The 18,387-nt window shown below is 35.9% G+C and overlaps 1 protein-coding gene across 2 annotated transcripts in view; it reads right to left on the bottom strand.

Moving 5' to 3' along the window:
• LOC145684634 (acid-sensing ion channel 1C-like) overlaps window positions 1-18,387 on the bottom strand; it is an 88,217-nt gene that overhangs the window by 19,032 nt on the left and 50,798 nt on the right. For both annotated transcript variants that reach the window (XM_081757024.1, XM_081757023.1), the window contains exons 7-8: window positions 12,673-12,750; window positions 3,747-3,879 (exon numbers count right to left, since the gene is read on the bottom strand). In XM_081757024.1, the coding sequence (XP_081613150.1) occupies window positions 3,747-3,879; window positions 12,673-12,750 (211 nt within the window). The remainder of the gene's footprint in view (window positions 1-3,746; window positions 3,880-12,672; window positions 12,751-18,387) is intronic.

Below are 18,387 nucleotides of genomic sequence, written 5' to 3'. Positions count from 1 at the left end.
ATGGTCATATTTCTCATCGAGAATTTAAAAATGCAGTTTTCGAGTCTTGTATTTTAAAAAGTACTTCTTGTCTCGTTTTCGAGACGAGACGAGAAATTCTTCTGTCCTTGGGAATACTAAATGTATTTCACGATTAAGGGTGATTCAGACGAGCAGCAGAAGTTTTATCAACTAAGAGAGTATCGTAAGATAAATTTACCTAGGCATATGTACTGTGTAGACAATTTCTCTATATTATACAAAACTTATTGAAAACTGGATTGATCGCACTTTCATTATCTGGAATTACTTGCTTTGAAGTTCTAGGACTTGGGTGAATTAGTCCATGAGACTCATGAAATTTCTTGCGTTATGAATTTCGACTCGAAAACGATGCGAAAATGGTCATATTTCTCATCGAGAATTTAAAAATGCAGTTTTCGAGTCTTGTATTTTAAAAAGTACTTCTTGTCTCGTTTTCGAGACGAGACGAGAAATTCTTCTGTCCTTGGGAATACTAAATGTATTTCACGATTAAGGGTGATTCAGACGAGCAGCAGAAGTTTTATCAACTAAGAGAGTATCGTAAGATAAATTTACCTAGGCATATGTACTGTGTAGACAATTTCTCTATATTATACAAAACTTATTGAAAACTGGATTGATCGCACTTTCATTATCTGGAATTACTTGCTTTGAAGTTCTAGGACTTGGGTGAATTAGTCCATGAGACTCATGAAATTTCTTGCGTTATGAATTTCGACTCGAAAACGATGCGAAAATGGTCATATTTCTCATCGAGAATTTAAAAATGCAGTTTTCGAGTCTTGTATTTTAAAAAGTACTTCTTGTCTCGTTTTCGAGACGAGACGAGAAATTCTTCTGTCCTTGGGAATACTAAATGTATTTCACGATTAAGGGTGATTCAGACGAGCAGCAGAAGTTTTATCAACTAAGAGAGTATCGTAAGATAAATTTACCTAGGCATATGTACTGTGTAGACAATTTCTCTATATTATACAAAACTTATTGAAAACTGGATTGATCGCACTTTCATTATCTGGAATTACTTGCTTTGAAGTTCTAGGACTTGGGTGAATTAGTCCATGAGACTCATGAAATTTCTTGCGTTATGAATTTCGACTCGAAAACGATGCGAAAATGGTCATATTTCTCATCGAGAATTTAAAAATGCAGTTTTCGAGTCTTGTATTTTAAAAAGTACTTCTTGTCTCGTTTTCGAGACGAGACGAGAAATTCTTCTGTCCTTGGGAATACTAAATGTATTTCACGATTAAGGGTGATTCAGACGAGCAGCAGAAGTTTTATCAACTAAGAGAGTATCGTAAGATAAATTTACCTAGGCATATGTACTGTGTAGACAATTTCTCTATATTATACAAAACTTATTGAAAACTGGATTGATCGCACTTTCATTATCTGGAATTACTTGCTTTGAAGTTCTAGGACTTGGGTGAATTAGTCCATGAGACTCATGAAATTTCTTGCGTTATGAATTTCGACTCGAAAACGATGCGAAAATGGTCATATTTCTCATCGAGAATTTAAAAATGCAGTTTTCGAGTCTTGTATTTTAAAAAGTACTTCTTGTCTCGTTTTCGAGACGAGACGAGAAATTCTTCTGTCCTTTGGAATACTAAATGTATTTCACGATTAAGGGTGATTCAGACGAGCAGCAGAAGTTTTATCAACTAAGAGAGTATCGTAAGATAAATTTACCTAGGCATATGTACTGTGTAGACAATTTCTCTATATTATACAAAACTTATTGAAAACTGGATTGATCGCACTTTTATTATCTGGAATTACTTGCTTTGAAGTTCTAGGACTTGGGTGAATTAGTCCATGAGACTCATGAAATTTCTTGCGTTATGAATTTCGACTCGAAAACGATGCGAAAATGGTCATATTTCTCATGGAGAATTTAAAAATGCAGTTTTCGAGTCTTGTATTTTAAAAAGTACTATTCAGACGAGCAGCAGAAGTTTTGTCAACTAAGAGAGTATCGTAAGATAAATTTACCTAGGTATATGTACTGTGTAGACAATTTCTCTATATTATACAAAACTTATTGAAAACTGGATTGATCGCACTTTCATTATCTGGAATTACTTGCTTTGAAAATAGAAACTACAGCTACTGGTAAAAGCCGAATTCCTAAATGTGTTCGCGATGCTGTAATGTTTCCTAATTAGCTAAGTCATGCTATACATTGCAAAGTGTACTCCGTACCTTCTGCTTCTACCCACTTTTGGGACTTTTTGTAAGCCTGATCATGAGCTTACTTAAATCAAAAATAAAACTATAAGGTGGAAGTAGCCTTGATAATTTTAAAAACTTTGAAGTTTGCTATTAAAAATTGAAACTTTCGCGTTGTTTGTTGTTTCGTTATTAGTTAATAATCTTGTCCTTAAGTTAGTTGATACATTTCTTTTAATATATTTTAAAATGTCCTGACATCTTGGAAGAAGAGCATTCACATCTGCAAAACACGAATCACCTTGGTTACTGAAGTCATGATTTCAGGACCATAAACTCCAGGAACTCCAGGGCCTGGATCTCACTTCTCAAACCCAGCAATCCGACTGATTCGGACACGGAAGTACAGTAGATATAGAGTATCAGCTCTATAGCACTACTGTAGAATCTTACAATATATTATGTCCCTACTTGAGCTAAAACACTCATTTGTGTGATTTCCGATGTGACATTCCTTAATCAATGTTTCAAATATAATTCATGCTTATTCATCTTCTCGTATTAACAGAGAATACAGGGGTATTGAACATAGACTATACAAAAGATTTAACAAGACATTATTTAGCTTAGCGGCATTTTTTATATTCTACACGAGAAGTTTGGTAGACTCGCTTGATTAAACTTTGACATCCCTCATAAGAGATGCAAGTAGCTTTTCTTTTCTGAAATTCTAACATGCTTACACTTGTATTGGCCTTGCACTGATTATTCAGTGCAGTGCGTTGGTAGAGAAAAGAGAAAGGGGAAAGCAATAGTGCTTATTAGAACCACATTAGAGCCTCATACATAGTCCCCGAGTTAGATCCTAAAGGAAATCTCTTACGGTTTTTCCTAGAGTCAAGTTCTCAACGTGTATGGCATCAGATCGCATATCATGTCCTATGTTCTGAACGATCCTATCAGATTTTTCGTGTTTAGAGCACGCTCTAATTATGAAAGAAAATTCGTAAGATTTCGATTTAAGCGACATCAGGTGAGAGGAAGTGAAAACAAATTTGTTTTCTCCCGCCAGCCGTATGTGGGTGAAAGAGGAAAAATACTCGACAAAATAAAGAGTGGGGGCACGGACTGATGAGGTATGTTTTGCTAATTTATCTTCTGATTTTTATGCTTTTTAAATTTTTTTTTAAATGTGTGCAATTGAACAATATAGCGCCTGGTATCACTATTAGTAGGATATGCAGTGTACTTACGTTTATGACACAAAAAAGGTAGATTTCCTACCAGATACGTCATAACAATTTTTCTCAGATAAATCCTAATATAAGATTATGACTTATGTCATAGTGTATAGCAGACTTATGTTTCGTTCGAGTTCTGGGTCTCTTCGGGTCACTGATCTAGCCGGATCATCAGTCAAACTGCTTCCAGGTCACTAAGTTTCTAACCCGTTCCATCATTGCTGTAAATATTAGTTTAGAAATAAACTTACTTATTACTTTAGTTTAGAAATAAACTATTACTTATTAGTTTAGAAATGAACTTACGTCTTATTTACTTCCGTCTTCTTGAACCCCTTCATATAGGCTTGAATGGATTCTGTTGTAAATCTTTCAATTGTTAAGTCTTGAACGAAGATGTACTCCAGGCAGTTATCAATGCATCCTGATGTAGCTAAGGCTAGGTAAATAGAAAATAAAGTTAATATTGAAAAGTGTAAAATTCACAATAGAGGAACGTTTGAAGCAAATCGCCCTTTTTAATTATAAATACACATCAGTTTTGTCTTTTTTTTATGACTGGTTCTGAAGTTCTGAGATATTTCTGAATAGTATTTGAAGTTAAATTTTGACTCAAAATATAGATTACCAGCAACTATAATAGTTCGCTTTACTTCGGACGGCGAGTTCGCGTATTCAATTTAGCGGTCTGGCCAAAACATGTTAATATTATTTAGTAACTGTTGTCGAGTCTGTTTTCAGGTACCGTTACATCTGTTCTGATTTCTCTATCGTAATAGAGTTTGTATTTATCTTTTTCAAATACAGGATTTGGCTGATATTTGTAGTGCAGTTTGGTATCCGTGATTAATTACAATATGAGGTGCTAGAAGTTGTGAATAGTTTTTGCAACATTATTGTTGTCTTTTCAATAGTCTGTGGGAGCCACTATGCGACATGAACGTGTAATTTGTAGTCCTCATATCATACTTTGTTCAGGTATTTCTTTTTAAATTATAAATTTAACAAACATGGAAAATTTATCCTCAATTCAGTAGAATTAGTCATTTTATCTAATGGATGGATAGCCGAGTGCACAATACGAGTACAAGTCTTCCACACACAGTTTATCTTTAGATTTTTATTCATGGCTCTTAAATCTAAAACCACCAACTGGGTATTTACTCAAGACGATGGATGGACCAGATCGCGTCGATACTGATCGTATCATCCAATTTCATTTAACTTTATTTACTTACTTACTTAATTAATTAATTTACTAGTATCGATTACCTGCTTCGCTGGGTTAAAATAAAAAGAAAAAAACTAAATGCACAACTCCCTATCTCATGTGTTTGGTACCCGTGAAATATGTTTTTTTTTTGTGTGTGTGTGTGTGTTGAGTGACATGAATTTAAACGGGTTCAAAAGTATCACTGTTCGTCTCAGAGACCAAAAACTATGATTCGACACTAATATCGGTCATTTTCGACAATTTTTACATATATCTCCCTCCCCTTCCCCACCGTCAAAGTGAAATGATAGAAACCATCCCAGGCCCGAACCTCATCTATATTGAAATTTGATTGAGATCGATCGGGTGATTCAAGAGTTATTAAGTCACATAGTCAATTTCATTTTTATATAATATAAAGATTTGATAATTTTATAATATATTGTAGATTTGAAACGTCACAAAATGTCCTTATGAATTTTGGATAGCCTGTCTCATTACCAAGTAACAAAGGGGCAGTGTCACATGTATACTACGTTCAAGGAGTTCTGGTAGAAGAGACTAGCTCAGTCCATTTCAAGACCTTCTTTCATATCCTCTTAGCAACGAACCCCATAAGTAATTCCCAGTTTGTAAAAGCTTTTGAAGTTTTTCTGCTTATCGCATACAGTTGTATATATATGTATAACCTTCATTTCGAATTGTATCTTGCTATACAATTTTTTGTTGTATTTGTATATACAATATTTTTCTTATATTTTAGTATACCGTTTTTCATCACTTTTATTCCTCTTTTATTCTAATTCTTCTTTAAAAGATTTTTAAATAGCCTCATTTTTAAAAAAATGTTTTGCTGTATTCGTAAATAAGTATATAAAAATGTGTCTATATAAAAATGTGTCTACTAAAATAAGAAATTAAAAATAACACATCCGCACACAAAAAATGAAAGTTCTGTGCACCGGACTCCAGGGTATGGATTCGATGTATTTTGTCACACAGAATCCAAATTTCGAAACCCCAGGACGGTCGATCGTGTCAATTAAAAAAAGTTCTGTTTACCGGACTCCAGGGTATGGATTCGATGTATTTTGTCACACAGAATCCAAATTTCGAAACCTCAGGACGGTCGATCGTGTCAATTAAAAAAAGTTCTGTGCACCGGACTCCAGGGTATGGATTCGATGTATTTTGTCACACAGAATCCAAATTTCGAAACCCCAGGACGGTCGACCGTGTCAATTAAAAAAAATTCTGTGCACCAGACTCCAGGGTATGGATTCGATGTATTTTGTCACACAGAATCCAAATTTCGAAACCCCAGGACGGTCGATTGTGTCAATTAAAAAAAGTTCTGTGCACCGGACTCCAGGGTATGGATTCGATGTATTTTGTCACACAGAATCCAAATTTCGAAACCCCAGGACGGTCGATCGTGTCAATTAAAAAAACTTCTGTGCACCGGACTCCAGGGTATGGATTCGATGTATTTTGTCACACAGAATCCAAATTTCGAAACCCCAGGACGGTCGATCGTGTCAATTAAAAAAAGTTCTGTGCACCGGACTCCAGGGTACGGATTCGATGTATTTTGTCACACAGAATCCAAATTTCGAAACCCCAGGACGGTCGATCGTGTCAATTAAAAAAAAATTCTGTGCACCGGACTCCAGGGTATGGATTCGATGTATTTTGTCACACAGAATCCAAATTTCGAAACCCCAGGACGGTCGATCCTGTCAATCAAAAAAAATTCTGTGCACCGGACTCCAGGGTATGGATTCGATGTATTTTGTCACACAGAATCCAAATTTCGAAACCCCAGGACGGTCGATCGTGTCAATTAAAAAAAATTCTGTGCACCGGACTCCAGGGTATGGATTCGATGTATTTTGTCACACAGAATCCAAATTTCGAAACCCCAGGACGGTCGATCGTGTCAATTAAAAAAAAATTCTGTGCACCGGACTCCAGGGTATGGATTCGATGTATTTTGTCACACAGAATCCAAATTTCGAAACCCCAGGACGGTCGATCGTGTCAATTAAAAAAAAATTCTGTGCACCGGACTCCAGGGTATTTATTCGATGTATTTTGTCACACAGAATCCAAATTTCGAAACCCCAGGACGGTCGATTGTGTCAATTAAAAAAAGTTCTGTGCACCGGACTCCAGGGTATGGATTCGATGTATTTTGTCACACAGAATCCAAATTTCGAAACCCCAGGACGGTCGATTGTGTCAATTAAAAAAAAATTCTGTGCACCGGACTCCAGGGTATGGATTCGATGTATTTTGTCACACAGAATCCAAATTTCGAAACCCCAGGACGGTCGATCGTGTCAATTAAAAAAAGTTCTGTGCACCGGACTCCAGGGTATGGATTCGATGTATTTTGTCACACAGAATACAAATTTCGAAACCCCAGGACGGTCGATTGTGTCAATTAAAAAAAGTTCTGTGCACCGGACTCCAGGGTATGGATTCGATGTATTTTGTCACACAGAATACAAATTTCAAAACCCCAGGACGGTCGATTGTGTCAATTAAAAAAAGTTCTGTGCACCGGACTCCAGGGTATGGATTCGATGTATTTTGTCACACAGAATACAAATTTCGAAACCCCAGGACGGTCGATCGTGTCAATTAAAAAAAAAATCTGTGCTCCGGACTCCAGGGTATGGATTCGATGTATTTTGTCACACAGAATCCAAATTTCGAAACCCCAGGACGGTCGATCGTGTCAATTAAAAAAAATTCTGTGCACCGCACTCCAGGGTATTTATTCGATGTATTTTGTCACACAGAATCCAAATTTCGAAACCCCAGGACGGTCGATCGTGTCAATTAAAAAAAATTCTGTGCACCGGACTCCAGGGTATGGATTCGATGTATTTTGTCACACAGAATCCAAATTTCGAAACCCCAGGACGGTCGATCGTGTCAATTAAAAAAAAATTCTGTGCACCGGACTCCAGGGTATGGATTCGATGTATTTTGTCACACAGAATCCAAATTTCGAAACCCCAGGACGGTCGATCGTGTCAATCAAAAAAAATTCTGTGCACCGGACTCCAGGGTATGGATTCGATGTATTTTGTCACACAGAATCCAAATTTCGAAACCCCAGGACGGTCGATTGTGTCAATTAAAAAAAGTTCTGTGCACCGGACTCCAGGGTATGGATTCGATGTATTTTGTCACACAGAATCCAAATTTCGAAACCCCAGGACGGTCGATCGTGTCAATTAAAAAAAGTTCTGTGCACCGGACTCCAGGGTATGGATTCGATGTATTTTGTCACACAGAATCCAAATTTCGAAACCCCAGGACGGTCGATTGTGTCAATTAAAAAAAGTTCTGTGCACCGGACTCCAGGGTATGGATTCGATGTATTTTGTCACACAGAATCCAAATTTCGAAACCCCAGGACGGTCGATCGTGTCAATTAAAAAAAAATTCTGTGCACCGGACTCCAGGGTATGGATTCGATGTATTTTGTCACACAGAATCCAAATTTCGAAACCCCAGGACGGTCGATCGTGTCAATTAAAAAAAATTCTGTGCACCGGACTCCAGGGTATGGATTCGATGTATTTTGTCACACAGAATCCAAATTTCGAAACCCCAGAACGGTCGATCGTGTCAATTGAAAAAGGTTCTGTGCACCGGACTCCAGGGTATGGATTCGATGTATTTTGTCACACAGAATCCAAATTTCGAAACCTCAGGACGGTCGATTGTGTCAATTAAAAAAAGTTCTGTGCACCGGACTCCAGGGTATGGATTCGATGTATTTTGTCACACAGAATCCAAATTTCGAAACCCCAGGATGGTCGATTGTGTCAATTAAAAAAAGTTCTGTGCACCGGACTCCAGGGTATGGATTCGATGTATTTTGTCACACAGAATCCAAATTTCGAAACCCCAGGACGGTCGATTGTGTCAATTAAAAACAAATTCTGTGCACCGGACTCCAGGGTATGGATTCGATGTATTTTGTCACACAGAATCCAAATTTCGAAACCCCAGGACGGTCGATCGTGTCAATTAAAAAAAATTCTGTGCACCGGACTCCAGGGTATGGATTCGATGTATTTTGTCACACAGAATCCAAATTTCGAAACCCCAGGACGGTCGATCGTGTCAATTAAAAAAAATTCTGTGCACCGGACTCCAGGGTATGGATTCGATGTATTTTGTCACACAGAATCCAAATTTCAAAACCCCAGGACGGTCGATTGTGTCAATTAAAAAAAGTTCTGTGCACCGGACTCCAGGGTATGGATTCGATGTATTTTGTCACACAGAATCCAAATTTCGAAACCCCAGGACGGTCGATCGTGTCAATTAAAAAAATTCTGTGCACCGGACTCCAGGGTATGGATTCGATGTATTTTGTCACACAGAATCCAAATTTCGAAACCCCAGGACGGTCGATCGTGTCAATTAAAAAAAATTCTCTACACCGGATTCCAGGGTATGGATTCGATGTATTTTGTCACACAGAATCCAAATTTCGAAACCCCAGGACGGTCGATCGTGTCAATTAAAAAAAATTCTGTGCACCGGACTCCAGGGTATGGATTCGATGTATTTTGTCACACAGAATCCAAATTTCGAAACCCCAGGACGGTCGATCGTGTCAATTAAAAAAAATTCTGTGCACCGAACTCCAGGGTATGGATTCGATGTATTTTGTCACACAGAATCCAAATTTCGAAACCCCAGGACGGTCGATCGTGTCAATTAAAAAAAATTCTGTGCACCGGACTCCAGGGTATGGATTCGATGTATTTTGTCACACAGAATCCAAATTTCGAAACCCCAGGACGGTCGATCGTGTCAATTAAAAAAATTCTGTGCACCGGACTCCAGGGTATGGATTCGATGTATTTTGTCACACAGAATCCAAATTTCGAAACCCCAGGACGGTCGATCATGTCAATTAAAAAAAGTTCTGTGCACCGTACTCTAGGGTATGGATTTGATGTATTTTCTTACACAGAATCTACATTTCGAAACCCCAAGATGATCGATCATGTCAATTTTTTGTTATTGGTGAAAAATTCGAACGATTTTAGAGGGGGGGATACACGTAATACAGCTTTGCAATAATAATAATAATAATAACAATAAAAGTTGTGCGCAGTGGACCCTAGGGTATGGATTTGATATATTTTGTTACACAGAATCCAAATTTCAAATCTCCAGGACGATTGAACGTGTTAAGTCCCTTTTATGGGCGAAAAACTTATCGAATTTCTATAGGGAAGATACACGTAATACAGCTATGCAAAAAACGAAAGTTCTGTTCAGCGGACCCCAGGGCAAAGATTCGATGTATTTTGTTACACAGAAACCAAATTTCGAAACCATAGAACGATTGACCGTGTCAATTCGTTTTATGGGCGGAAAACGTGTGTGCACTCTATCCAAAATCGCTCAAGTTTTTGTTTCAGAATTTGTTTCCGTTTGACATAGTCCCATTCCACATTTGGTTGGGTAATGATTGCCCAATGAACTTTGTATTGTGTTTAATGTTATATATATATATATATATATATATATATATATATATATATATATATATATATATATATGTGTGTGTGTGTGTGTGTGTGTGTGTGTGTGTGTGTGTGTGTGTGTAGAAATTACTTTCATCTTTTGAATTTAAATTTAAACTTGAAGATTTTAATATTTTGGACAAAATTTTCCCACTTTTATGCAACCAATGTCTAAAATGTCTAACTGCAAAGCATACAAAATTTCACTTTGCTTTTCGGATTATTAATTATTAATACATATGAAGTTGTTAGACATTTGTTGTTATCCACGTTTAGTTCTGTTGTTTTCATGTAATAATTTTTTCTATTTTCGAGAGATATATGTAATTCCAAATCCAGTATTTTCCTATTGGAATAAGTGGCTGATTAATACCTTATATAACCACTACTTACATTATGTCCTTCAGTTTTGGTAGTACTTGACGAGAAACTCATTACGTTTCACTTGTATAAGGCCCACTAGCGTCATCCTAATAACATTACAATCGTATAAGTCTCACTAGCGTGATCCTAATAACATTATAATCTTACAAGATCCACTAATGTAATCCTAACAACATTACTATTTTATAAAGCCCACTAGCGTGATTCTCTTCCTTTATTCACTAATCAATTCTGCATACAATTAGTTGCGAACTACATATGTTAATCGACTACATACGTAAATTACACTAAGGCTCTACACTGCTAATGTGGTATTTAAATAGTTTTTAGCCTTTAATGCAATTCATAATCCACTATATGTTGCTTCTAAAAAGAAGTATTAAAGCAATCACACTGACTACTACGTCTCAGGATTTACACGGGATGTACTTGAACCTGAACCCACAAAGTGGGGGTGATATATATATTTCCTGAAAGCTTGGGCCAAGGTAAGATCAAAACTGGTTACCAAAACTGGGGAGGTCTCATGCATTCTGCTTGAGAGCAGCACGTTACTCATTTTTATTAGCACATTTAAGCGTGTACATAAAGCCCGTTGCAACCCCGAAAAGTCTGAAACGGTGGGATATATGTGAAAACAGAAAAACACGTCTTTCATCATTTCAAAAGTACAACGTACCAAAATAAAATAAATTGTCCCACGGTCCCCCGCAGTGTCCCAGACGGTGTCCAACTCAAAATTTTTAAATGGAAAGAGGGGTCAACTTGCATATCGTATGAAAGTTGGTGTTATATAAAAGAAGATAAATCAAGTCGCGACTCTCTACGATAAGCCTGTGCAAAATAGCGGCGGGTCAAAATATCAACACAATCTTCATTGCAAAGTCAATGGCCACTCGTATGAATCTGAAACGGTGAAATACAAAACAAAACAAAAACTAGAATGTGTCAAAGGAAATGACTAGTGCGATTTTGCAATGCTTATCGACAGTCGAGACTTGTCCAATATCCAATTCTGTATCATTTAACACGAGCTTTCACATGATGTACTTATTTACCCCCCTTGGCACTTGAAACTTTTGAGTTGGACCCTGTCTGGGATCCTGCAATTGAAACTGGGATATTTCTTTTTTCCCTTCATACATTCTAGTTTTTGTTTTGTTTTTACACCTGTCTCACCGTTTCAGGTTCATAGGAGTGGCAATAGACTTTTCATCAAGAGTCGATACTTGTTTCCTCTTCTTTCACTTAACATAAGCTTTCATATGATACTCAATTTGAACCCCTTTCCATTTCAACATTTTGAGTTGGAGCCCGTCTGGGACCCTGGAACATTTTTTTTTTTTACTTTGAATCATTATACTTTTGAAATAATGGCATATCTGTGTTTTTGTTTCTACACTTATTCCATCTTTTCAGATTCATACGCGTAGCCATAGACTTTGCAATGAAGATTGTGTTGATATTTTGACCCACCGCTATTTTGCACAGGCTTATCGTAGAGAGTCGCGACTTGATTTATCTTCTTTTATATAACACCAACTTTCATACGATATGCAAGTTGACCCCTCTTTCCATTTAAAAATTTTGAGGTGGACCCCGTCTGGGACCCTTCAGGGGATCCTGGGACAATTTATTTTACTTTGATACGTTGTACTTTTGAAATGATGAAAGACATGTTTTTCTGTTTTCATATCTGTCTCACCGTTCCAGATTTTTCGGTGCTGCTACGGACTTTAAGACACGCTTAAAAGTGTTAATAAAAATGAGTAACGTGCTGCCCTCAAGCGGAATGCTTGAGACCTTCCCAATTTTGGTAACCAGTTTTATCTTACCTCTACCCAAGCTTTCAGGAAATATATACATCACTCCCACTTTATGGGTTCAGGTTCAAGTACATCCTGTGTTAGTAGCAAAACTAAAATACTTTTGATCTGTTAACAAATTAAACTAACATCCAGTTATTATTATTATTATTATTATTATTATTATTATTATTATTATTATTATTATTATTATTATTATTATTATTATTATTATTGGAAGTTGTTACTACTTGCCCACATACCTGCGTCTAAACCGGTTATAACGTTGTGAATGTTATCCAATTGGCAAGGCAGCTTATATAAATCGCATAGATTTGGAGCTGAAAGACAGTACAAAAAAAGATAAGGCATCATATTGTAAGTATTCTGACATCACTACCAGACCACTTAGCGTTAGAAGAAATATGCACTATGATCATTCGCTAAACTCTTTGTTTTGTGGTTAGATATCTCTTGTATTTTTGAGGTTAAAATTACATATTCTGTCCATACGCAGAATAACTGCTTTAAAAGAAAATCAAGGTACTCATAGCAACTTCCTGGTTGGTGTATGATGTTATATCTTTGTCCCATGAAAACGAGCTTGTTATGGTAGCCATTTTGGAAGTTTTTACCCATCAAGCAAGAAGAAATTTTCTTCTGGTTTCATCATGTATAACAAATTTGTTACAAGATTCAAATTGTCAAGTGAAGCTTTTACTTTGACATGTCAAGCTTCTGCAAGTTGAAGAGAGATAACTTTTTTTTTTTCCCATACGTATTTTACACAACCATGGTAGATGAATACTTCAATGAACAACGTTGAAACATCGTAACTTGCTTGTTGAAACAAAAGATCCAATATATTTCACGCAAAAGTTTTCTTGTAGGCCTTATATCTGGAGAACTACATATAGTGTAGCCAAACTCAAACTATTACTTAATTCAGTATGATGGCTTATTACATAAAAACACGACAACTCGATTTAGGGTCCGTTCAAAAATTTTGTGGTCCCTGATCCAAAAAACCTAATACATTTCATTCAATCAAAAATTTTCTTGTACGCTTTGTATCTGAGGAACTACATATAGTGTATGCAAACCAAAACTGTCAGTTAACTCAGTAGATGTACTTATTACGTAAAAAATACGAAAACTCGATTTGGGGGTCATTCAAAAATTTTGTGGCCCCTGATCCAAAAACTAATCATTGGCTAAGATCACAATCTTTTGATCCATTTTTTTGGGATCAATCCTGAAATTCTTGTTTATATGTATATCTATAACTACATACTTGGTTGCTAGATTTACGAAGAAGGCCTCCTAAGGGTAAAATTCTATATCCAGATTTTGAAAAAAATTGATGTAAGATAGGTTAGTTGTACTATTATTTATTATAACGCAATTTATTACATATTGTATTTAGAAGAAAATAATATTTTTATATTTAAAAATATTCGAAATTAGACCGTACTAAATTCGAAATAGGTCAGAAAACTCGGGGAAGGCTGATATAACGGTTGCTGTATCTTTGGAATAATGGCATCATATTAACCATTTTAAAAGAAGAAGAACACACGTTACGATATTTTATGAAGTGAAGTACTTGTTCACTATGCTTACCCCGCACTTTCCAGCTACAGCTTAAAAGTTTGATTCTAGCTGCTACGCGAGTTGGTATCCAAGAAATTGTACTTCCACAGGGAATCAAACTCACAATCACTTTCGTACAAGCTGCACATAATCACTAAATTCCTCATAATTAAATGATGCCTAAAATCCTTTTACAAATATATAGCAAATTTCATGCTATGTATGCGTAAACACATTTCATTAAAACCGTTTTCCTACAATTAGCGATCCCTTTTTATTGAGTTCAGAAAAAAGGACGAGCTTCTCAATTCGATTTTTTTTTTTTTTTTTTTTTAGATTTTGGTTTTCACGTCACAAATTGCTAAACCAAATTAAATTTACGTAGGAATTTGTAAGCATTGTATTACATTCTCGACAATGTAGGAAAATTTTATCATGTTTCACTATTTGTGTGGATAGAAATTAAAAAGTAACAAATTTTTGTATATCATTAACGACAATGTTAATGGAAAGTAACCCAAAGAAAAAGTTGTTACAATTGGATTTTTTAAAAGTGCCAACTTTGTCCTATAGATTGTCTTGAATCTGCGTCCATATCGAGTTTTCTATTAACTGCCGGATCGGTAACATTGTCATAAAACGAATAATTTGAATTTTGCAGTGCACGAAGTGAAATCGTTATTTTTTAGAATAAAGACAAAAGTAAGTTAATTTCCTAACTGATAGTATAGCCAAACGCTACTTGGACCCAGTTCATTTTCCTACTTTTCCAAAAATTCTAAATACTGTTGCCCATGAGATGAGACGTGTCGAGAAAGAAGTTTTTTTTTGTCTCGTCTTGTCATTTATTTTTTTTTGCAGAAGTCTCTTCTCGTCTCGATTTTCGAAGGCTTTTTTTTCTCGTCTCGTCTTCATTCTTGACTTGCTTTTGTGGCCTCGTTTCGAAAATCTCTTGTCTTGCCTCGTCTCGTAAATGTACAAGGGTAAGTCAAATATTATCCGCAATGTAGCTATAACGTTTCTTATTTTGGTCATACTGACCTCTGTCTTCGTTTATTTTACTATTATGCTGTTGTGGTCATGCAATGAAAGTTTGATCCTAATTCCTCTATTTCTCTTCCTTTTGTTACAGATACATCATGGCCGCTTCACTAGAAGTTGGTACCAAAGATGAACAACGAGCAGTGAACGTGACATAGTTTAGCTAGACAGACGAGTGACTATTGATGAAGTGGCACATCGTCTAGAAATTAGTCATGGTTCTGCGTACGAAATCATCCACAATAGACTTGGGCTTCCAAGGGCGCCGATTTCTCTGTAAATTTGGTGCGCCCCATTCAGAAGAAGAAGGTATATATCTATGAGGATTTTAAGACAAATTGCATTCAAATTATGCCAAATAGGCCTATTGTATATTCATAAATACAATAGGGGGTCCCACATGAGTTTCGAGGGGACCGAGCACCCCGGCCTCCTCAGGGTCGGCGCCCTTGTGGGCTTCATAAAGTCACTCGTCCGGCTCTTTCCTCGTGCGTAACACTTGTGCGACCATTTTTGAATATTTCAACCCATTTGTTGACAAAACTGCGTTTCGGCAAGACACTTTTTCCGTATTGTGCCAGAAGTCTTTGATGGATTGCGGTCCCTGATACATCTTCCGACTACAAAAACCGAACCACTGCTCGTTGTTCCTCTTTGGTGCAAATTTCTAATGGAGTGACCATAATCTATCTGCAACAAAAGGAATACAAATGGAGGAATTAGGAACAAGCTTTCATAGCATGACCACAACAACATAACAATAAAATAAACGAGGACAGAGGTCAGTACGAATAATGAAAGAAAAGTTACGGCCACATTGCGGATAATTTTTGACTTATACACTAGACTCACGTCTATCCGTCCTAATGTGGTGGATGGGAAGGCCAGAATTCTATAATTACTCAGTACTTGCGCCACTCAAACCATTAAAATTACACTTTTTACATCAAATCCAGCTCTTATTCACATTTTCTGACCTCTTAGTGTAGACCAATATTTTATAAATATTTCTTATTCATTGCACTCTACATTTAAAAAAAATATTAGAGAAAAAGGAACTCCAAGAATAAAAATATTATACGCATTTTAAGAAAAATAATGTCTAACTTAATTGCAGGAAATATGAAATAATGTAAACCAGGGGTTCTGGACACACTAACTGGCGTACTACCATATATCGTACATACCACTCAGCAGCGGCTCGCGTGCCACAGGTTGAGAAAGCATAATGTATACTGTACATCCAGTACATAAATTTAAAATAAAACATTATCGTTGATAAATGATTACATAAATGTGAAAAGGTGGGCCTAAAAGTTTTAAAACTTTCAGTTTTTAGTGTTTGAAAATAATCTTGATAAATAACTGCTTCCATTTGACATTCGCGTTTTTATGAAGGCGTCATAATTCAAATAAATCATTTAAAAATATTCCTCATTTTGTTACAAAATTTCTCTCCCTTATACACACACACACACACACACACATATATATATATATATATATATATATATATATATATATATATATATATATATATATATATATATATATATATATATATATATATATATATATATATATATATAAAAAACAGGCCAGATAGTTGCGAGCCGGATATTCAAGAGTCTACTGTGCTTGGCTTTTGGAAATAGTGCAAACAGTACTTTTGGTAGATTAATTTAGTAATAAGATCAGTGACAGCCCGTGTCTAAATCCAGTATGACTGGTGCAGCTGAAATGAAATAGCATTTTTCTGGAGGCTTCCAAATATACAGTAAAACCTGTCCTCAACGGACCCTTTGTTAAACGGAAAACTGTCTTAAACGGAAATATTTAACGGTCCCATGAAGTTTGGAGAACAAAAGGTGTAAAACTCCCTTCATTAAGCGGAAACTGTGTTAAGCGGACAACGGAAAGAAAAATAAACATTTAACGGAAAATTCTGAGTTCCGGACTACGCCGTTTAGAAGATGTTTAGACATTCTGTGAGACATATACATTACACTGTCTGCGATAAAATGTTCGTTCTTTTGTTAAATATTTCTGGACAGTGTTGACCTTCCCCAACCACTACCGGTACTCATATTCAGCCCCACAAATTATCCTTAATCCCCGCAACTTAATCAAGAATCATACGGAATGTCGGAAAGAAGAAAACGAGATAGAGGAAGAAGAGGAATACGATACCGAGTTCCAAGAAGAGTATAGAATAAATACAAATCAAGATTCTCCCAGAAGTTTAAAGAAACTGCAAAAATTGGCCTTACGAAAAATGATTCTGATTCACTTAGTATAATTTCTCAGGCTATATGCGGAAAGTCAAGCAGCCAAGCAGCAATGTACACAGAAAACCCTGCTTGGCTATCAGAAAAATAAACAAAACGTGTGCATAGCATAATTTGTGTTAGTTTTAATTTTTTGTGTATTTATTCGTAGGAGAAAGAAGTACTGTAATCGAACAATGTACATACAGCAATATATTTTCTCAGTATGCCCCTTTATAAGCATGTATTTTTTTAAAAGAGGAAAAGTCTACCTCCACTAAGCGGAAACCTGACTTTAACGGAAATTTTAGCAAGTCCCGCTCGATTCCGCGAAAGACAGGTTTCACTGTATAATTAATATTCTAATAGACTGCAGGATTTCTCCATGTCCAATTTGGTTGGATTGTGCAAAATTAACGTCAATATTCGGTTACTTTTGTTTTGACACATACCAGTGACTATAAATTATGTGGCTGTATGCCTTGATAATAACATTCGAAAGCTTAGATCATTCTTATAAACATAAAATTCAGATTTTGACGCGAACGATCTTGTATTTTCCAGTATTGTTTATAAACAAAAGATGTAGAATTTTAATATTCTTATTAGTTTGCATTTTACGAAGACCTGAAAAATAAACTTCGTACTATCCTATTTAAAGGGTGTATATTGTTTGTCGAAGAAAAAAATTTAAAGATTATGTCACTTATTATATGTAACTCTGAAATCCGTCAGACTGTGCGTACAGACTCTTTCCGTCTCTAGGACAAAATTTTCGACAAACTTAAAAAATAGAATATAATAAATTATATTCAGACTCGTATCTTAAAACAAAATAATGTCTAGGGTAATTAACTTAATAAACAGGTTTATAACTCAGGATCTTATCTACATATGAAATCATAACACATGAGTTACCTCTATTAAAAGTTTATTTAGAAAATGTCGATAATTCTATGAAATATCTTTCTTTAAAAGTGCATGAGAAATACTGTGGGTATTCTCTTCTCTAATTCCTTAATTAATTTCTCTAGTTTTAGTAAACTTAATAAAGCTAAGGTTTCTCTAATTATGTGC

This window comes from Thermobia domestica, chromosome 5, assembly GCF_964235325.1.
Source record: "Thermobia domestica chromosome 5, izTheDome1.hap1.1, whole genome shotgun sequence".
Taxonomy (NCBI): domain Eukaryota; kingdom Metazoa; phylum Arthropoda; class Insecta; order Zygentoma; family Lepismatidae; genus Thermobia; species Thermobia domestica.
This window is presented reverse-complemented; position numbering and strand designations above follow the sequence as displayed.